The 22,992-nt window shown below is 48.5% G+C and overlaps 1 protein-coding gene across 1 annotated transcript; it reads right to left on the bottom strand.

Moving 5' to 3' along the window:
- Positions 1 to 5,901: 5,901 nt before the first annotated feature.
- kcnk12 (potassium channel, subfamily K, member 12) lies at positions 5,902 to 22,548 on the bottom strand. The gene is made up of 2 exons (XM_066696815.1): positions 22,206 to 22,548; positions 5,902 to 7,112 (listed from the first exon to the last, which is right to left on the bottom strand). Exons 1-2 carry the CDS (start codon positions 22,546 to 22,548, stop codon positions 6,223 to 6,225), a joined length of 1,233 nt encoding a protein of 410 aa, XP_066552912.1. The 3' UTR covers positions 5,902 to 6,222.
- Positions 22,549 to 22,992: the final 444 nt, after the last annotated feature.

Genomic DNA, 22,992 nt, shown 5'->3' on the forward strand with positions numbered 1-22,992 from the left:
GGGGGGTCACCGTTTGCTCTGATAGCGGCACTGCTTTTCAATCTCAGGCGAGAGCGGAGTCCGTGGCTTCATAACCAGGCACTTCCCTGACGAGCTGAGGGTGTTTTTAATGTTCGGTGTGTGTGTGTATTTAGTGTTGTACACTTCTGCCTCAATGCAGGTGCTTTTAAGAGGTTGCGTCTGACTTTCCCACCCTCACGGTATTGTCTGTGCACCTGCTGGGATGGTGCCGGACTGGGCAAACCTCCAGCGCCCAGACAAAGAGCCCCATAAACACACAATGAGCGCTTTGTTCGCTGTCGGGTTGGGCTTGACTGTTAAGGACCACAGGGGGAGGCGGCGCGATCTCTGCCCACAGTGTTGCTCACTACCCCGATGTCCGTTTGCTTGACCTGCACATAGAGGTCACGCAGGGGGCTCTACAGGAACGCCACCTGGGGCCCCCCCGTGTCCCATGCGCGCACACGGGTTGGCCACGGTGACCGGGACCAGTTCTGGGGGGGGGATGAAGACCTTGGCCTGTGAGAGAGGCGCGCCAAGACCGAATTTCCACTAAGAACGTCCTCTGATATTTATAAACCCGTTTATCATCAGATAAACTCGTTAGCCCGGACTGAATTTCCCACAATCCTTCCTGCCTGCCGCCCACCGATCCTCACCTTTTAATACTGCCAGGCGATCGAGGCTGTCCCCTGTGACCAGGTCTCCGTTGTCCCCCGTGGGCTCAGCTGCCGGATCACCGGAGCGCCGCGGCACGGAGAGCTCTGATGCGCTTAATGGAGTGCAGGCCACTTCCTTCACACTCGTCTGGAGCTGAATAAACTGGGTCACGGCTTTCAAGCACCGAGAGGAAGGGAAAAAGCGGGCCTTGCTATTTTCTGTTCTGCTCCTTCGTATGAATAATATATGACAGCCTGCCGTAGGAGCAAACCGAGCTATTTCGGTGAGCAGGAGGTTGTTTTTGCAGGGGGCAAGTTGAGCAAGTCTCCTGTTTAGGCACTGGGCCTGAGAGATCACTCTTATTTCCGGACAGACTCTCCAGGGGAGCCCGGGACTGGGGGATGCAGAGACTCGACACAGACGGTACCGCCCGGGGCTGCGGAGAGACGGACAGTAACGCAATTCTAACGGGCAGCCCGACACAGGCGCGTGGAACAGCTGGCGTGATCTCGACTGGCTGGATACGGCAATTTGCTCTGAGCGGACGGGTGTCGGGAAAATTACTCACACTTTAAGTCCTAGTCGGGGGAAGACTAGACTGTGCGGAGGCTTGTGTGTCTCGAAGACGTGAAAGAGGGAAGCGAACCAAAGCCTGTCTTATCGTTGTACATTGTAATTCACCTACAACACCTCAGGATTTAAAAACATTAGGGAAACATTACATCACGAGAGAGAGAGAGAGAGAATTTGAATTGAATTTGAGTGTAAGAGAGGGGAGAGAGGTGACAAAGCATAAATGCACAGATAAGCATTACTAAACAAAGAGATGCTCAGGGGAAAACCTCTCCAGAATAAATGTATTTTAAATGTTTTATTTTTACAGAAATATAAAAGTACAATCATTGGTATAAATGTGCAACTTGCAACCAGAATTCATTTGCATACATTAAATCAATGGTTTTAACACGATGCAGGGAGAGGCAGGGAGAGGGAGGGAGAGGGGAAGAGCAAGGGGATGCTGAGAGGTGACCTCATGGACAGGGGAGCATTGACCAACAGTGTTGGGGGGCCTGGGGATATAAAGACATAGGAACTGTGTAAATCTGACCACCACGCCCAGGGGGGAACCCTCACAGTGGAGGACAGCCACAGAAGGCCGTCTCTCCTCTCTCTGCCCGCAGAGCCGCTCGTAGGCCGGGAGCCAGACTGGCGTCTCCAGTGGCTCTGCACACCTTGAGACCCGGAGAGACGGGGCTCCACCGCGCTCCCCAGGCCGGCGCCTCCAGGCCTTTGCTGTGCGTTGATCGATACTAGCGTTGTGTATGGTTTCTCTATTTCATTTTTTTTTTTTGGTCTCTGTGTATTTGTTTCCTGATGGCACCCCTTGGGGTCGTCTCCTCAGGCCCCTCTAGTCCTGCCCTCGCCACACTCCCAGTGCCCTGGCCACGACGGCAAGGCTGTTACCTTCAGTCTGGCAGAGGGGGACGGAGTACACGCCAAACGCTGCCATTATAATACCCTCCAGGCCCCTTCCACTACACTCGGTCCTCTCTCACCAGAATGCAGTGCCAGTGGCAATAATCAAGTTGTGTACTTCGGGGGGAGATGCCCATGCCATAGTTTGGCATCAATATCATCTCCGCACACTGCGCTATGGGTCTGAAGTGCAGGTTCATTTCCCCTCCGTCCTGCTGAGGGCTCTTCAGTCAATTGTGAGTTTGCTCAATCATACAGATTGAACCACTGGTACCACTACACATCTTGGACAACTTATACAGCCGACTAGTATGGTGTGTGTTCGGAGTTTGGCTTTAATATTGCTGTTGTGTGTGTGTGTGTGTGATGCCAGCAAGTCACACAGATCAGACAGAGGAATCTGTAAGGGTGTTGTGAGATAATGCTACATCCCCGACGCCTGACTGGGCTTGATTTCCACACTTTGCTGGACGTGGCATTAGGACACATCATGTGCTCACCTTCCAGGAGCTCCGACACTGAAGCCTCCCTGCTGCGGCGACACGTGGAGTAAAGGTTTTTCATCAGGAGAGTAAAATCCATTGCAATCAATGGAGATACATTTTGCAAAATGCAAAAGGATTGTATAGTAAAGAGTAGAGTAGCTATACAATTGTCTTCTTGTCTGATCAATTTATATGCAAGGAAAATGTAAGGCAATTAAAGAACAAGCCATGCATGCACTTAAAGTATACAAACCGTTGTCTTTTCGTTTATGCTGCGCTAGCTTAATGCATTGAACAGGCTCTCGAAAATGTAGCATTGCAAAGATGCTGATTTCTCTTAATCTAAGGTCGCAATCAATCCTGACTCTAGGACTCAGTTCAGAAAGAAATATACATGAAGGGGAGCATAAACCTTTTTATTTATATTATTTGTCTGCGCCGCGCTGCGTCAGTTTCCCTCTTTTTCAACGATGCTAAAGAAATGCATATCAGTCCCGTCTGCCGTGGCTTTTCCCCCATCGCAACTCCGTGAACACAACTCGTCCCAAAGGGGTTTAATAGTTTCATTATATGTGTGTCTATATGAAGTGCATCTCTGTGAGCGTTCGAGCAGCCATGACTGACCTGGCTGACTGGCTGTGTCACACTGTTGTACGCAGAGCCGGGGGGCAGCTGCGCACAAGTCCTGCTCCACCCTGCAGGTCCAGACATCGGCCCGGGGGTCTCACACGGGGTCAGGGAAACGCCATCTGGGAAAGATGACCTCAAGTAAAAAATAATGAATAAATAAATAATGCTACATTAAGTAAATCATTGGTTTGGTTCAGTAGTTTGTGACAACAGATGGGACACAACCCCAGACCACCCTTCAACACCCGGTTGGCCGCAACGGCACTGACCCCAACCAGGGGTCTCATAAGGCCGAGGTCAAACCACCAGCCCCTGCGTCTTCAAATGAGCCGGGTTGGTGCCTGCTCTGTGTTGTGCTTGGTACTTTGTGTGTCACGGATGTACGCTCTCTGTGTCAAGCAGCTCGTAATACAGCTGGGCTGCTCTGTGTGTGTAGTCACTGCCCCGCCTGTAGCCCGGCCGCACACCACACACACACATCACAAACCCAACGGCACACGTCTCGACAAATTCACACGTGAGTCGCAGAATCTGTGGGATGTGCAAGGAATTCAATTAAATAACATCTGAAGCATCTGAGAGACAACAAGAAAATCTCATCCCTCCCCCGTCTGAAGCCGGAGATCCCATTTCCGTCAGCGGACAGAAGAACGGGCGTCAGGATGTAGGGATGAAAAAATTAAAAATAATGTGCATTGACACAAGAGCTGCTTCGTGCCAGTCTGTGTTTTTAAAAGCGGCTCGTTGTTCAGTCCATTTCGCAGCCCGGTGATCCTCGCGGTGTCATATTGCCATTTCAGCGCCGTTAGCGACACGATGAGGTCTGCGAATTTTGTTCATTAGTGTCAGTCCGTGAAACCAAAACTGAGCACAATTTCAAGTTCATTAGCTGTACCTTAAACACCTTCCTCTGCCTCTTGTAACTTCCTCTTGCCTATCTCTTCCTTTCCTCAGTATTATTATTTGTACACTTAAAAAAATATACCTATAAGGTGTCTCAGTTATATGTACATGTATATCTCATATGGCTTTACAATAACTGCATGCAAGAAACTATGTCAAGCCTGAAGTTCAAACTACCTGAGATCTGCACAGGAGCAGAAAGGAAACGACGTACGGTAGCCAGTGAAGGTCAATCCGCAAAAAAGGGGCAACGGATAAATACAAATCAATCTATATTGGTATCTGTCTGTCAGTGGTTAAAAACAAACAAATGAAAAACCTACACGTGACTATATACAGTTGGGTTTCTATTCACAGAGTGTCCTTTTGAGTTGACAGGCGCAGAAGGACGGAAGCAGACAGACAATGTGTCGACAGCACAGCGAGTCATGCGAATACCAACGTAAAAAGCGTAATCGAATAAAAACAGGCGAGTGTTGGCGTCCCGGAGAGGCCGGAGCCAATGGGATGGCTGGCGGTCTGGAGACGGGCGGCTCCGTCCGCCCCGCCCAGCGCTCTCTCAGATGGGAGTGAACCACCTACAGCTACTGAAGGAAAGATTATGACCACACAGGCCCACTTGAATGAGCTTTCAGTGACCCGTGTCCTTCCCCTGCGCTCTTTAACCAATCGCTGAGCTTTCCCTCTGCTTCCTTGAGTATTAACAGGCACCTGTGTCCTTTGCTTATTTTACAAATGTGGTATTCTACTAAATTCTTTTGCACCAATCGTGTACAGAAATTATATATATATGGCTAATGTTATCTGTTTCAGTCGGAGAGACGGCACTGCACAGAAAACCCCTTTCTGCCAAAGAAAGGAACTGAGATTCTGCCCGAGAATGTGCTACTTCAACGGGCAAAACTGTGCTCTTAGTATCTTTCGTTTTCTTTAGTTTTTCACTAGAGAGACTTGGCACAATTAAACCCCCGCATAGCATATCCGTAAAGGCATCATATTGAGTGGGCTGATACTTTTATCCACTTGAACACATACCCGGTTATTACGTGAACATTATACACATAATACTGGGGGTTTTGACTGGCACAACCTTGGGCAGGCAGTTGGTGGGACAGCAATGTCTCACCCGTCTCTCCTGAACCCCGGCCTCAGCACGATCTCTCCGTTTGTAAGGAGCAAAGACGGCACTGCACAGCACACGATGTGAGAGGGGAGAGAGCTGGGGGATGCACAGAGAATGGTCAGTATCTCTGCCACTCTGTGCCGGGCCGATGGACTGAGCCCGTGTTGCTCTGAATGGACCTGCGCTCTTCCAGAGAGACTCCCCTGATTTCCAATCGCGCCCGTCAGCAAATCTCAACACATTTGGGTGTTTAACGATTATTTTCTACTGCTTCTCTTCGCCAGTTCAGATTTTACCAATTTCTAACGTGGGATTTTAATTTTGTGAATCGCCATATCATTCATGGTTTTTTAAATATATAAAAGTGTATTAAAATAAAAATAAATTTGAATAAAACTCAAATTTGCAGTCTAGTAGGGTGTATCAAAACAAGGCATGATCATGCAATACAAAAATAAATGAATAAATAAATAAAAATGTATGTATATATATATATATATATATATATATATATATATATATATATATATATATCCTGTTGACATTATATGAGCAAATATAGTTGAGTGCAGTTTTCAGATTCCCGTGAAGACGCACCGTGACAGAGATCAGTACCGGCACGGCAGCCACGCCTCGCTGTACATCCAGCCGTAGGGAAACTTCAAGCCGATGCCCCACGCTGTCACGTGTAACAGAACAGGTGTAAACTTTGGAGAGCCTGATATGTGTTGAGGGGGTAGAGCAAACAAACAGACAGTGAACAAACCTTGGCCCGTCTCCCCTAGAACAGAAAAAAGCAAACCCCACAGTGCAGCGTGCCGGGCGTGTCCTGGGCGTGTCCCTGCTGTGTCCCTGGCGTGGCCTGAGCACGGGGAGCGCTGAGTGGCTACTGCGCTGAGTCCCTGCAGGGCTGGGTCTGTGGGAGCGGCTGCCGTCCCCCCAGCTCTACCTGCTGTCGCTCGTCTCGGCCAGCCGGTTGTTCATGATGGCCAACGCCCCCACGCCACCCGAGAAGCCGTTGTGCCGCGAGCTGGAGGTGACGGTGCGCGGGAAGCCGTTGGCCGTCTCCGACAACTGCTTCTGCATGATGGCCAGCGAGACCTTGTTGGAGGCCGTGAGGTCCCGCATGGAGATCATCTCCCCCGAGAGGCGCCGGCCGTCCGTGTCGCTGTCGTAGGGCCCGTCCCGCTCGGCCGAGAAGCGGCCCCGGCGCAGACGCGAGCCCGGCGTGATGGCGTTGCGCCGGCCCAGGAAGGCATTTGGCTTGTGGCAGCGGCGGCAGCACAGGCAGCCCATCTTGGCCAGCATCCAGTTGAGCACCTGCTTGATGACGATGGAGATGACGTTGAAGAGCGAGTAGATGCAGCAGACGCCCATGAGGATGAAGAGGAAGTTGGCCAGCCGGTAGAGGCCCTGGTGCTCGTACACGGCGTTCTGGCTGCTCACCAGATCCCCGAAGCCGATGGTGCTGAAGGTGACGAAGCAGTAGTAGAGCGAGTCCACGTAGTTCCAGCCCTCCACGGGCGCGTACATGGCTGAGGCGCAGCAGGACAGCACGATGGCAGACAGGCCCAGGATCAGCATCACGTAGTACACCGAGGGCTTCCAGCCCGCCAGGCTGCCCGGGTCCGAGAAGGTGGAGCGCAGGGTGGGCGGCAGGATGCCACTGCGCCGGAGCTGCCGCTCGTGGATGGCCTTCATGACGACCGCCAGCAGGGTGATGATGCGCTCCAGGAACAGGTTGAAGAACAGGATGGTGCCGGCGCAGCCCAGCAGCCCGTAGAAGATCAGGAACACCTTGCCTGCCACAGTGGCGGGCGTGGTCATGCCGAAGCCTGTGGAGGGACACGGGGGACAGCGTTAGTTAATCGGAGTGCCGGGGGCGGGCCCATCGGGGCTTTCGTATCCCATCCCTGAGAAGTGTGCAGAGGTAGCAAACAGGTCAGCTCTAATGGATGCTTTCTGTATTTGTACAATATTAGTATAGCAAATTAAAACAAGTGCCAGGACCACAGCACACTAGAGTACAGTAAAGCTTAGTACAGCACAGTAAATCACAGTACAGCACGCGGCAAGAGCAGTTCAGGGCTAATACAAAAATATAAACACAAAGTAAGCAATACTAATACTTCTTGTAGAGAGGAGGGAGGGGAGCTGCATCTTTATTCACTTTGCTTGTGTGTTTAATATGCGTGTTCACTTTCATTCAGCCGTGAGAATAATGCATTGTTTTACTTTCCTGCTGCTGATCATTGTGAGAATCGGCGCTGGAACATTCAGGGATATAAATAGACAATGAACACATGCCGAGGTGGAGTCTAAAAATTAGTCTCGCATCTCTGTGCAGTGAGTAAGAGTGCGGGCGAAGTGGAGCCGGGTTTAGCGTCCGTCTCGTTATTGGGCCTCGCATCTGAGCACTCCCGGGAGCAACTCGACCGCGGTGAGCGAGACCTGCCGAGCTCCAGAATAGAGATCTTTTTAAGGATTCTGAATTCGATGCGGAGACTCGAGCTGTGGAGGATCATACCGCCAACGCAGACAAATCTCCCCTCTAGACAACAAGACAAAACGAGTGCCTAAAAAAAGAAATTACTGTCATCCACGACTTAATAATAATAATAAAAGTAATACTGACACGACCTTCCCGTTGAGGTCAGGGACGCCCACACCTGCTCAGACTACCTGTAATACAGCAGCCTGATCTCCTGGGCTGCTCAGCACTCCTGCTATCATTCAGTTCTCACTTGCTTTCAAACCCCAGATGATTAATGACACTCATTTTATCTGCAGCATCTACTGCTCCGCGTTTGTCTGCCGGGTCCGACCTGAAAACTGCAGGCAGTGAGGGGAGACCCTGTGTGGCCCCTGGGTCGGGGAACGGGGTCTCCCGTCAGCAATAAAACACAGCTCTGTCATAACCAGCGCTTCAAGCTGCCACAGAAAAGTGTATTGTTTGAGCATGCAGGTAGAGTCGGCTGCTGAGTGTCAATTCACCGGCGAAAATAGTCTGAGCACAATGGGAAGTTTAACAAAGACGACAGACTGTTAATAATAATAATCCTCAGGCTGTGGGGTGCTGCTGCGGCTTAACATCAACCCGGCAGACACGCTGTTCAAACTCTGGAGTCACAACTGTGGTCTGAGCACACCGCTGCAGCCAGGACCGGCTCTTTCACCGAACCACGTGCAAGAAACAGCGCTGTTGTTGTCTGAGCCTCATCGGCCGAGCGGTCACGCTTCTCTCTATCGAGTGAAGGCTGTCTGAACCGAAAGGCCTGTTGTTTTTCTCCCCCCCTCCGGCTCAATGATCTTACAGAGCTAATTTGTAAACTGAGAAGTTAATCAGGGCAGTAATCGCTCAGTTCCAGCAGACCTACACTCCCGTTACCACGAGGTGAGCCGACTGAACTCAGATAACAGTTAACAGAAGAAGGAGAAGAAGAGCAGGAATTAAAACAGGACCAAGGACAGAGTTTCCATATCATTGTCTCCTGCGATAACGGTGCACATCGATGCGCGCGGCCACGTGCGCGGAGCCCCAGGGGATCATGGGAGAACAGATGGCAGGCTGGGGACGGGATGGGCGGAGATCTCCGGCAACTCTCTGCTGAAAACGAGAGCCGTGTAATGGAGGACAGGACCCTGGAGCAGTGATTCCCAAACCCCGGGTTTTCTCGGCCTCCTTAAACCGTTATTGGGAAAGGAGGGTTTGTGTGGTTCAGCTCAAATGCAAACTCTGCCGAGAGAGAGCGCACTGCAGCCAGGTGTCCCGTCATCGCTCAGGCATGCTGGGTAATTCTGCGGTCTGTCTGATTGGCACCAGCAGCTTTAAGAGCAACACTAACAACAACAATAGAAACAATAATAATAATCACCATCATCACCTCACAATGAAGCCTGAGAGGCCCGGCAGGCTGTTCGCTGATTGCTGAGAGAGGCAGCCTGGAACGGAGAGAGAACCCTTGTAAATTAATCTCTTGCTACTTCATAAACGAGACTCTGTATTCATCACGTTTTTTCACCTAGTTCTCATGAGCGCCTTATAACGCCAGACAAAACGGCTCCCTGAGACCCCAGTGCACTAATAACAGCCCGAGTGACGTCTGGCACACATTCACACGCAGGAGAGCGAGAGACCAATTACAAACGAGAAAAGAAACGAAAGAATAAAACTCAGAGAAAGTAAGAGAAGCCCCAGCCGGCGTGCGGTTTAATCAGCCCGTGCTCCCGGCAGCTGGGAGGGACGCAGTGTGACGACAGCAGTGGCTCTTGGACCCCCGAGGACCAGAGAAAGGAGATGCCAGCGGGGCCGGGCGGCGCACAGGGAGACCTGGACCGCCAGCCGAGGGAGCTGCTCAAGCTGGACTGAGCCGATACTCTGCCGGGGCACGTGTTGGCATTGAGGAGTCTTGCCAACAGACAACGCAGGCCATTGCCGGCGCCACACCGTGCCCAGCCCTGCAGAAGTGGCTCATGGGTAAATCAAAATTCAAATTGGCGTGGCTCTCCACTGCCACCAGATTCTGGGATATAGAAATACCCGCGTTGGGGGCATCGTGATACATGTGATTTTATTAGGTTGATCATACAGGGAAAACAGCACCCAAGAATGAACTACAATTTCATAATGGGATTCACTTTTATTCACAATCATAGCAGCACTAATGACTAATGTGTTTATATTGTGTTCGTTCATTTCATTTTGTGTTCGTTCATAATAATGATAATTATATTAACAATTGATTCACATTGCTGGAGAAACCGGCACCGTACGGCTGAAAGAGAAATGCACCAGAAAGACAACCACAGAGCCGGCTAATGGAGCAGCGCTGTCTCGACTCGCACACGGGCATTAAAATCTCTTTGTTTTCCTCGAGTCAAGATGATCCCAGTGTTTACCGCTTAGCCACGCCGTTCCTGGGAGCGGGACTGTGTAATTACTGCGCTCAGAACCGCTCTGTGTTGGAGCTGCTATAGATACACCCTGCTGTTACTCACACGGCCTGTTTTCATACATCTAGAGCTCAGAGTACAAAGCTACTATCAGACATTAACAATAATTATTATTATTATACAAACAGGCCATTTCCTCAATCAACCCTCACAAGAGCACCTCAGCCCCATCATGTCTAAGATCACAGGCTTGAGATGAACTGCAACCCTTTAGTCATAAAGAGATTGATGAAAAAATGTCGCAGTTTTAAGACCAGGACTGTTGTGCCAGGAATGACTGATGCCCAGTGAAAGCATCTCCTCTCCGAGTCCTTCACAGCCTGACTCAGAAGTCTTGCTCGACTCCGTGGTGTCTTTATTTTTAGTGTCCCCTCTCAGTGTGTGTGTGTGTGCGTTCAACAACCATTTGGTCTAGAGAAAGAAAGTCACTCAGGAGATACTGTGAAGTGCATTTATTTTGTGAATCAGAACCTTTTTTTTTCTGTGGAGTTACTGCATGAATACATATCAGTATATATAAAATGTGTGTGTGTGTATAATATATATATATATATATATATATATATATATATATATATAACCAGATGCTTTAAAGAGTAGAGAACGAATTCAAGACTGTTGATTTCAATGTACCATCTGGACGAGGATGTAGAAAATGTAGAAAATGATTTGTGTGTGTGTGTGAGTGAGAGAGAGAGAGAGAGAGAGAGAGAGAGAGAGTGTGCGTGTGTGTGTGTGTGTGAGAGAGAGAGAGAGGGAGGGACAGTATTGAAAACTAGAGAGTCTAGGCAATAATCTGAGACGGCTGTCACTGACTGACTGAACATCTAACACTAACTGCCTCGACTGATGTGGCACAGTGTCTCGTCTCTGTTACTGCAGCGCTTGTAGGACAATTACACTTTCATTAACTTCACAGGTCAGCAGCTCCCAGCCCGAGCGCTACCACTAGGTAGCAATGATCCCGAGTATGGGCAAACTGCGCCGTGTCAATCCATCCTCCTCTCGGGCACACGGATCACGGTGCAGTCTGGGAGGGGAAGCACATTCCTCAATCCCCTCGCACAAGGTGAAATGTCACTTCTTCAAAGTCAGGGAGAGATTCCTACACACACAGGCACCCCGCCTGCTTGCAGAGAGACTAGCTGCTGATTAGCCTTTTCATCCCTTTCAACCTTTTTTAATCCCTTGTGTCCCACACATACTTCTCTAATTGTAAACGCAGTCCGTGATGAAGGTGTTTGTTTCATCTCCCCATTAAAGCAGTGATGTAGTGCTAGCAAAGAGATGTGAAGGGGTGGTGGTCTGTCTGTCTACCAGGAGACACTTCTTCACACAGAGAGGCGTCACAATCTGAACAAACTCCCCAGCGATGTGTCTGAAGAGACAATTTGGGAACATTCAAAAACAGACTGGATAGGATCCTTGATCACTTAGTTATTAATGGACACCAAACGAGCACGATGGGGCGAATGGGCTCCTCTCATCTGGACACTGTCTCATGTTCTTATGTCTGCCTGCCTGCAGCAGATGGTCAGTCCTGGTTGGTTAATAGTTCTGGAGCTGAAGCTGTCTTAAGTGACTGAATCCACAGCGGATGATTTCTGCCCTTATTCCATCCATTAAACTGGAGCCAACGATTCAAAACAAAATACAACAGACAAAACCCATTCCAGACCTGAGACGACAATAATAAATCTTCATTACAAAACGTTTACAGTGTTTGCTTCTCTACAACCAAGTGTGGAAGAATTGAGGCCAGCTAACTGCAGAACCATTTGCTGAGCAAACGCAATGCCCCTCCATGGCAGTTCTGTTTGATTTAAGCTGAATTAACGATCGCCAACTGGCTGCGTAGGATCCAATCTGACCACAGCTCCCTGGACAACACACGTCCGGTGCCATTGCTTTCTATTGAAACACAGATTACAGCTGGTGATGAGTCTTTGTGAAGCTTCAGTCTGTGATGTGGAGGAATCACGTCTACTTATTGTGATTGAAATAGTTGCTTGCCGGTCAAGGTTTTGCTCATGAACTCACTGTAGAGTCACCAGCACAGAGAGAGGCATGAGAAAGCCATGCAGACTAGCGATAGTATTATATATATATAGTAGCACTGTGGGTGGGTGCCATGGTGTCGGGCTCTTGAAACACACACACGGGAACAGCGGCGTAGGGCACGAGCGAGGCTATATTACAGTGTGGGAGCGTGACAACAAGACAGAAACAAAGCAAAACCGCAGCTCGACTACTCAGAGATAGCAGGTTACACAAACAGCTAATCAACACAGAGCGACACAGGAAGTGCCAATCCAAATCCACAGAGTTCTCAAAGCTCAAATGACAGTCCGTTAGCTGTTATAGTTTGTTTCTCACTGCTGTTCTCTCCTCGCCTTTCAAATCCTACTCCCCACAAACCAGGCATCCTGGCCTTATACTGGCACGGCCGATAAGGTGCGTTCTGCTGGTTTATATAAATATAAATATGACACCTTATGAAATAACCTGTTGCACCTCAAATGTGTGACTTCAATCTCTCTAAACATTGAAGTGCAGCAGCTGCACGTCCAGTTCAGTGCTCTGATATCCCTGCCAATGAAATGACTGATCAATGCAGCGCGATGTTGTGCTGTGTGTGTTGTTACGAGCGTGTCGTCCTCCACGGGCTGCCAAGGAATCAAGCCGCTGTAGTCGTTCAATCATTATTGCGCACCTGTCAATCATGTAATACAATTCGAGGCCTAGATATCTCCTTCGTTTTGTTATTAATATTTTTTTTTTCCTTCTGCCTGCAGTTATTAAATTCAGTCCTACGTCTTCGGCTCTGTTCAATAGTATCAATAGCATGTCAGCGTTTAATTCACTCTCAGAGATTTCTGCACTACAAGGAATCGATGCTGTTGCCCTAAGACTGAAAAATTGTCAGGAAGCACACCGTCCTTCATCTGCAGCTGTATTCCTTTCATTTCAATTTCCATGTGTTTGGCTGTGGTGTGCCAAGAACAATTCACAGACGGGCGACCCCAGGCTGGTCTCACACTGTGCTGCGCCAACTGAGTTCAGAGGTGACATCACAGAGCCCCTGATGACATCACAGGGCCCAGATGACATCACAGAACCCCGATGACATCACAGAGCCCCCGTGACATCACAGAGCCCCCAATGTCATCACAGGGGGCCTGATGACATCACAGAGCCCCCAATGACATCACAGAGCCCCCGATGACATCACAGCTCTCTGGGAATCGGCTCTGTTTATTGACCTCCACATTCCTGCTGAAACTGCAGCTCCTACACTACAGTGCAGCTCTCTCTCACTCTCCCTCTCCCTCTCTCTCTCTTTCTCTCACTACAGCACAGAAAGATCCTCAGCAGTAAACCTCCCTCAATCTCTGTAGTGTCTGTGGATTTGTAAATGTGCTGCATCTTGTATGGAGTTTGGAAAAGCCATTAAACCGAACATGAACCCCCGTTCCCATTTGTACAGACGGCACAAGGCAATCAAATTGCATAACGGCAATTAAGGCCCTTCATATGTGATTAATGGCACAGTGAGGCCAGTGTGTGCAAGAGGACAACCTTATTGCTGCCAGTGCCGGGCTGGGTCAGTGAGCACGGGCCTTCCCTGCTCCCTGGCACTGCGTGCAGCCTCCTCCCTTTAACATAAAATGGAAACAGCATTCGGGAGTGGCCCAGAACCAAACTACTTCAGCATTTAGTATTATTGCCTCCACTGAACCATATTTAATCGCAGGGTCCCACAGTCCCTAGCCAAGCTGTCGGTCAAACACTGGCCTAGACTGGACACAGGGCAGCCGCGGGACGCCGTCAATGGGAGTGTTTCTTTTCTCTGAGGGAAGAAGCCCCACAGTCACCGCAGTCGTACTAATTGACTCTTGCTGTGATTGCTCTGGGGATGGAGACTGTCCGTCCCGCAGCTGCAGGCACGTTTAGGCATCCTCGCACAACACTCCAGAGCGGCTGTGAGATGACAAGCCAGCAAGAGGGAGTGTCAAGAGAGGAAACATCAGCACCATACGAGCACATGGAAAATACTGTGTATCCTACAACACGTTACATGCAGGACACAACATGTATCATCGTGTTTTTTTCTCTTGCATGGCTGGCCATTCCTGTGACCTCAGCCTTGATTGTTTGAGGGCCATTCTGTTTTACATGTATATGTATGTTTACTGTCCAAAGAGGAAATGAAATACATTTGCAGAAAACCAAAGGGAATATGAGGGGGAAGAAAATGGTTTTGACTTCTGACTGTCTTCCCCTTCAGCGACGCACTGCTCATTGACATGACAAAGGACAAGAGGATCCAATTACCCTCATGTGCAGGGGGAGCGCGGTGCTCAAATTGAACAGCGTCCCTTCGGAGCAGAAGGGCTTTTAAACCAAGACGCGACGACGGGGGGCGAGTCACACCGATTCGCAATTTAATGTTGAGTTCCGTCAAAAGAAAGAATGGAAAAAAAAAATGTCAGTAGCTCGGGAGGATTGTGATCTGACCAGGCAAAGCTTACAGCGTTTCACAGAAGGCCTCTGTCAGATCCAACCATGTCTGCAAATTATTCAAGCATATTATCACAATACAATCAGGGCCTCTGAAAGGTGCTGACGCTGCAGAGAGTGTGATTCACCCAGCGGCTGCCACACTACGGACAGAGACACTGTGCTGGCACAGGGAACGGGTTGAGTCTACAACGAGGCAGGCTGTCCCTCAGTTATCTGCCAACGGTCTAATTAAACAGTGGGAGTGCCACGCAAAGCGGCCCTTTATAGATTGCAGGGAAGTGGTGATGGCTTTCGTAATGATCTTGTATGCAAAGCAAACACACTGGAGCCAGCAGCTTCAATGAGCAGGTTTGGAAATGCTCTGTCAGTGACAATTAAATGAGGTCTCCACTGTAGAGGCGAACCGCTGCCAGTCGTGAAGTGACCTCGGCTGCCGGATAGGGGTGACAGAGACAGCTGGCTTTTACACGCGCGGATAATTGTTCTAGCAAAAGATGGTGCTACACATGCAACACCTGTTCAGATCTGAGCGGTGCTGTGCCATCCGCCAGGGACATTTCTGTCGGACACTATAGATTCATTAAGTGGACGGGTCCCACGCGTGAGATCATGAGAGCCAAATGGAAAACGCAAGATGAATAGATTTTCATGTGTAGTAAAATCATCACTGAATCAGTGATCTGCAGGGTGTAAAGCAGGAGGTTTGTCTTAACCTAATTTGCTCGGCCGAGGGGCACCTCTGAAGCCACTCTGGGGGTCTGGACCAGAGCCAGCCACTTCTATAGGTGTGTAAATACAGAGACCCGCGTCTCAGTCTCGGCCCCTGAGATTTATAGCCTTTCTGGTGAAAGTGTCGCTTCAGCACAACTGTCCCGAGACGAGAACACTTCCAACAACAAAAAAAGATGTATAGACAAATCCCATAATGCCAAGTCATCGGCAGCTGGAGAAAGACGGGGTGATACTCGGAGAGATCAAATTGAGATGGTGACATTTCTTTGCACAGAGAAAGAGATAGAGCGAGATTGTGAGAGTGAGAGAAAGAGAGAGATAGTGAGAGAGCAATAATTGCTGCTCTGGAATTTATCGCTTGTCCTTTTTAATATCTTATAAAATTGTTTGTATAACCCATGAAAAGGAAAATTTAATCTTTTGGGAGAAATCAGCGTACAAAATGTGAATGTCATCTAATCTGATTATGCAGCCAACACAGACACACACACACTGGTCACAGTCATGAGAAAACGTCTCCACGATGACTTCGTATTGACTGGTTCTGTTCAAGCCGATTCTCCCTTCAGAGCGGACAGACCTCAGTACGCCACATAAGACGGGATAAGATTACTCTCCTCTCATTTGTTACCTTTCATGTTCCCATAATCTCCGGTTCATTATTCAAGGCCTATTGTCAGACAGGGTTGGAGGAAGCCCGGTCTTTGTCGCGGTCTTCTCCTCGCTCTGCCCACGTTGGTGTGTCTTGCAGAAGGAGCCGCACACTGCAGAGCGGGCTGACATATTACTCACCGTGTTTTCATTTCCCTCCGTCCAATGACTCATTCACAGACACATTTGCCTGAGTATAATTATCTGTGTAATTATAATATCTATAGGTGTTTATTTCACAGCAATTCGTTCTCCATGCAGCGTTCATTTGTTACACGGCTGTTACTATAAGTGATCTGTGTCTGCACGTCTCCGGCTGCCCTCGCTGTGCCGTATCAGATACGGATGATATGTCCAGCCCTCGTGTCAGCCCAGGTTCTGGTCTCACAGGCTTCATTGTCCACCCTTTAAAGGATCGACACATGGAGACCTTTCGTTCTGATCAATGAAGCAGTTTTGGAGATAATTTTACGAACAAACACCTTGAATACCATTCAGTTCTCACAAGACTGATTTACCCTTTTGAGCAAGAGAATAAAATTCAATGTGCAAGGTATTACATGCAGGTAATACAAATGTCCACTATAATTACACTATGGGAGGAACAGAAGTGGATGAAGCAACGCATGAGAAAGTGGCGTCACAATCTGAACAAACTCCCCAGCGATGTGGCTGAAGAGACAATGTGGGAACATTCAAAAACAGACTAGGACGATGGTGTGAACGGCCTCCTCTCGACTGGACACTGTCTTATGGTCTTATGTATGTTCATACAGCTGCAGCTGATTTTGTTTTTGATCTTTTGAAACCTGCTCTGCGAAACAATGGGCTAAATCGTACTTTTTTCATGACCAAATATCCACTAAATCTACCCCAAATTAGTACAGCTGTCCAGTGAAATCCTGAAGTGAAAAAAAGCAGAACGTGATATTTGCAGTAAAGAACTGCGAGTTGAGTTGAGGTGGCCAGCCCTGATTTAAGGACAGCAGTGCCGTCTCTTTGTGTTTTTACATTAGTGACAACCAGAGCAGGTCATGCAAAACATCGCAATTAAAATGAAGACCCACAATTAAGTGGATATTAATTCCTCTGGACTGCGGTGCAACGTTATTCTGAGCCTTTCCGGCCCTGACCCCCAACACAGAAATCTACTGTCTGAACATCGCCTGTCACTGACCTCTCTCTTGCTCGGGTCGCCTGGATGATTTGTACTGTTGCAGCAGGAGAGCAAGCAAGCAAACAAACAGGAAGCAGTGAAGCGAAGACGGACAGGGTCGGCACACTGAACCGCGGCCCTTGGCTCTCCAGCCCGACCTCTGCTCCGCTGCCAGGGAAGAGTGCTATTGGAGACGTGTGTCGGGGAAGGGAACAATCACACCGAGCCGGAGGAGGTAAATAATCACTGAGGAATGGAGAGTGAAGAAAATGAGCAGCTGTGAGGATCGAGGTCAGGAGGCCTGCAATCTCCCGCTGTTTTTATTCTGCACGTGTTCGGCAGGCCGCTCTCCACACTTTTCTCATCCTGAGCAATTTCAGAGGAAGGAAAAAAAGGCAGCGAATCCCCAACCTCCACCCCCCCGCCTACCCAGGAGACTGCGAGTTTAATTGCAACCCTGGGAGACAGAGAGGAGATTTCCCATCCAGGCTTCAAGGGACGAATCCTAAGCATCCTAAGCAGAGCAGCAGTGAGAGCCGGGTGGCTGCGGTGCCCTGCGTGCTACTGTGGGCCGAGTAACAGCATCTGTGTCACACGCAAACAGAGGCGCACACTGGTAACACACACAGGGGCACACGCTGGTGCACTGACCGGCAACGTGGGTTCATCCTTCCTGCGCTGTCGGCACGGACAGAGCAGAGACTCGTACGCCACACAGAAAAGACAAATGCCCACAAGTCCCTGTGCTGGCAATACACTGGCATTTCACCTTCTTGCCTGAAGAAGAGATTTGTATGTGTATTTCCTGGTGCCTCTGAATCTTATTCTGTCTTTTTTTGGCTGCATTTGGTTAATGCTTAAGTCCAAGATGACCTACTGGCGTCTTGCAATGCGGTTTTATTGAGTCCACATTCTGTCACCCTCTCAGAAACAGACCAGGACTGAGAGAGCTCTGGGCAGCTGCTAATACGGGGGGGTTAATAGCAGAGCAGCTCCTGGCTGTGATGTTGGATTTCACTTCCAATAACATCCAGAAGAAGGAATTCTAAAGGGTTTATTTTAAGGAATTGTAAAAAATGAATTTTGTTCTCCTAAACAGCTGTCAATCCTCAATATATTCTGAAAATATATACAGCAACTACACCAGGAGGTCGTTCCTGGTCTCATTAGTATCCGCAAAACCAAATGAGCAGTATTTCATGAAGGAAGAATAATCCATTCTGCGGTGAGATTTCTCCGGGCTGTCACGACGATGCGTGGGAAATTTAAACCGCTGCTTTTAATCAACAGTGCAAGTGTAGTGGCTACAGTGGAGTCTGAGACGGAGCATGCGGTGCGACAACAAGAGAGTGAGAGTCTGCATGAAAGACACCCAGAAAAGCGTTTAATGCAAATTTGGCAGAGACTCGGAGGGGAACACACTAGGGGATTGTTTTAGGAATAGCAGAGCAGGCTGGCGATCTCGGGGCGCAGTGAGGCGAGGAAACTGCGTCCTTTCAGGGCCACATCTGTTGTGATTACGGTGGGTGGACATCTGTAGACAAAGAGCTGCCCGCCCCGCAACTCCAAAGAATGTCTGATCGTCCCTAAAGCCCACCACTGTCAGGAACATATTCTGCATTACTGCGCCGCTCTGTGCAACACTTTCTCTTCCCAGCCTCTCATGCATTTTGAGCGTTTTTGTTTTTTAAAGTCAGGGATGGAAAAAAATAAAAGAAGCCTTGTCCCGCCTCACGTCTACTTTTATTGATCTTATATTTAAAGAAAGAAATAAACCTGCAGGCAGGAATCTGTATGGGACACACACGGACCCGGCAGCCCACAGGAGAGTGGTTGCTCTTTTGTGACCTATCGGAGAGGTAAATACCGGCGCCCGGGCGTCACTCGACACCGAGACCTGCCTGTCACTTATTCGGCGCACATCCCGCCATGACAAAACCCCAGCGTTTGGCATGCAGGGCCCACCGGACTCCCCTGTGGCCGGTGTCGGAGTGCGGCTCGAGAATGAGAAGGAGCCCCACTGGCTCGGCTCGCTCCAGCTGACACCGACGAGGAAATTATTTTACATACGCTGGAAGTGAGACGACTGCTATCGCATGCGTCTGCCAGCCAGATACCCAGATGCAACAACAAAAACCCAATCTGGATTCAATTAAGAAAGCGCCCGAATTGCACTGAGACTCCCAAGGAAATCCTTTCCAACTTCAAGTGCGACCAGGAGGAGTTATTGTCCGAGCATCTGCAGCCTCCGCACTCCATGGGGGGGGCTCAGACTCTTGGTATGGATTTGCAGGGTCATGGATCTCTCAGTTAGCAGGTGGATATTACAATATACATTGTTTTGGCTTAACTGAAGAAATTGATCACATTAATTAGCCCCCCAAAAAGTTATTCTTTACTGATTAGCATGTGTCCCAATTTCACCTTTGAGTAGAAGATATGTTTGCCTGGGAATTAAAAACTTGCAGAATGATGCGCTCCATAGCATTCTTGTATTTATCAAACACCGCCAATCAAAACATGTTTCCCCAACAGTCACGGCAAGACTATTTACAGAAATCCACCCAATTATCCTCACTGAGTTTATCCCTGGTAAATTCCCTCAGTGCAGCGTGTTTACACTGTGGATCAGAAAAGCCGAGTAAGCCGCAGAATCCTGAAGCTAAACATTGTTTTCCGTGTGGACATTTCACCCGTAGACAACGCAGTCTCTCAGCTTCCCTGCAAACCACAGACTCTCTCGCTCGCCTTTCTTGTGCAAATGCGTTTCCGCATCGTGCAACATGTCAACAAGCACAGAGAGACGGGCGCGTCGACCGTGGGGAATGCAAACTCTTTTAACATTTAAGTGGAGTAGACAGGCTAAAGCACTCTGAGTACCGTACCGAGGTAGGAGACATTGTCAAACACCCAATCTCCATCCCTGACACTCAACCACGACTCTACCCGGGAGCTCAAAGACTGCTTCGCCCAGTTGATTTATTTTACTTGACCTCATGTGATTTCGTTTGCATTGTGAAAACATACGTCCTATTTGAATGGCTTCCACTGGCGGTGCAGAGGCACATTTCTTACTTTATGGATTTTAAATCAAGGCTGACATGACAATGAATCAAAGACAGACAGATCTTGGAATTCTACTTCAAACCAGCAGTATTTATAGGGATTATTCCACTTAGAGTTTATTTACTTGTGTGGATAAAGAACAACAAGGCCGTTGACTGTTGGCCATCAGCCGCACACAAGTTTTGTTAACAGACACATGCAAGCGTGTATATTATGTATGTGTCTGTGTGTATGTGCGTGAGTCGGTAGGTCTGTGTGTCAGTGTGGGTGTGTATATCTATAAGCAGGCAAACTAATAACATCATAGGAATATTATGGGTTAGACAATAACAATAATAAAGTATGTTTCCTGTACAATAAAAATGCAAAACTGCAGACACTGAAGAAAGCTTGGAGCTTTTGAGTAATGCAGTCTTGTATTCTGGGATGATACTCTGTCTGTAAAGCACACAGTGTCCAGGCCACGGCGGTCTCTGTGAAATTGCACTGACAGCAGATGCTGTCGTCCTGACTATGGACAAGGATTACTAGTGTAAAGCACAATTTAACGTATTTCTTGCTATAGCTTTTGCAATTGAACTCAGAGATCAATGGGGGATTAATGTCATATATATATAAAGATTGTATGAAAATGCCAGCTGTGCCAAATGAAATGCAAGACTTGAAAGTAATGAAATATTCCAGTTGTGTTTACGTCCACAGTCGTGCTTTTCATCCGCTCTCTGGTTATATCGATTGCCAGATAATTGGTGCACCTGTCTCACAACATAATTGTATAGATTTTACACAAAAGCAAGCATCTTGGTTTCTCTGCTGATATAGTAACACAAATAAAAAAATACAATTAGTGCTGCTGAACAACCAAAAAGGGAAATGTATTGAAAAGTGTTGAAGCGCGGTGGAGGATTAAAGAAACTGTGTTTGAAGCTCTGGGATAAAGAACAAATGAACAGGATTGCAGCCACAGTACAAAAGCCTGCAGCCCTGTGACGGAGGTATTAGAGAGCTGGGGTCTGAATGCAAACACAGCATGTCATAGATACACATGGACAGGTTTAGAAAACAGACAATGCAGACGGCAAACAAACTTTCATCTGACTGACCTTTACAATTTAGCACAAAAATATTGGTACATGAAACTCATACTCAGCTTGTGATATAGCAAGCATTTCACAGAAACTTACAAAAACTAACTATGCAATAACGGCATATTTTGTATATTATTATTATTATTATTATTATTATTATTATTATTATTATTATTATTATTGATAAAAAATACATCAATGTTGAATAATACCATTACAAGATAGCTATTTTAAATCAACATCGATATTTAATCATCTGCAGCTGAATGGGCAGTGATTCTCTAAGAGTGATGTTTTGTGTGGTGTAGGTTGACCTGCAGACCCAGAACCATCACTGGTCTTTATTTTTGTATGTGTTTTGTCTTGATTTGTTAAACCAGTGTAACAGTACAAAATCCACGACACTTTACAGAGGATGCACTGCGAGATTAATCCCCATATTTAAGGACGCAGGGAGGTTGCAGAAGAAATGGGTTGGGAGCTTCGCTCAGAACAAAACCATATATTATCATATGAACGATCAATTCATTTGTTGTAAAGTAACATTTCGATAGCAACTGTAACCTCTGTACACAGTGCATTGCATTGATCCTTCATTAACGGTACTTTTAAAAGTATACATCTATATTTTTCTGAATAAGCGAATAGAAGAAAGGTAATAAAACTGCAGCAGCTCATGTTTGTGACTCCAATCAATTATTATTATCAATAATAATATTATTACCAAATGCATACATAAATAAAACTCCTTCCCTTACCAATAGTGGACACCACTGTCCCGACAAAGTAGAAAGCCCCCGTGAAGTCCCATCGTGGTCTCTGGGGATCCGCCCTGATCCCGGCCGCGATCGCCGCCTCATAGTCCCGCAGGAAAGCGCTCAGCTCCCGCAGGCTGATGTTGAAGGTGTCGCTGAAGTTGGACAGGGTCCGGTTCCAGCGGCGCTGCGCTGCCAGCTCGGAGGGTCTCTCGACGGCGGAGAAGACGGCGGCGCCGCACAGCAGGTACAGCGCGATGAGCAGCGCCAGCAGCAGGAAGCGCCCGGTGTCCTCGTTGATGTGCAGCGGGGAGCGGCATCCTCGCACCCGCCGGCCGGGCATCATCCGGACTTCAGCACCACCGGGGGGCCGGACAGGGACTTCAGCACCACCGGGGGGCCGGACAGGGACTTCAGCACCACCGGGGGGGCGGACGGCGACCAGCTGCGCATCGGAGCAAGTGGCCTCGGCGGGGCGGGCGCTGGAGGGGGTCTCCCCGCAGACTCGCTTCTTATCCCGTCACCATGGGGGGGTTACTGGGGGTCTCACTGGGTTTTACTCTTGTGTGTGTGGACGTGATGATGCCCACAAGCCCCGGCCGGGTTTCAGATGTGCAGCGGGCCGGAGGCAGGTACAGGTGCGCCTGTTTTGGGGCTCAACCGGACGAGAGGAGTCATGCTGTTCTGAAAACGGTTTCCCAGAATCGCCCACTGATTGAACAGATAATAGTAACAGCGATCATTTGGAAAGCAGCTGTCCTCGCCCAATGCGCTCCTTTCTTGTGACTGA

The sequence above is a fragment of the Amia ocellicauda genome, chromosome 23 (assembly GCF_036373705.1).
Source record: "Amia ocellicauda isolate fAmiCal2 chromosome 23, fAmiCal2.hap1, whole genome shotgun sequence".
Taxonomy (NCBI): domain Eukaryota; kingdom Metazoa; phylum Chordata; class Actinopteri; order Amiiformes; family Amiidae; genus Amia; species Amia ocellicauda.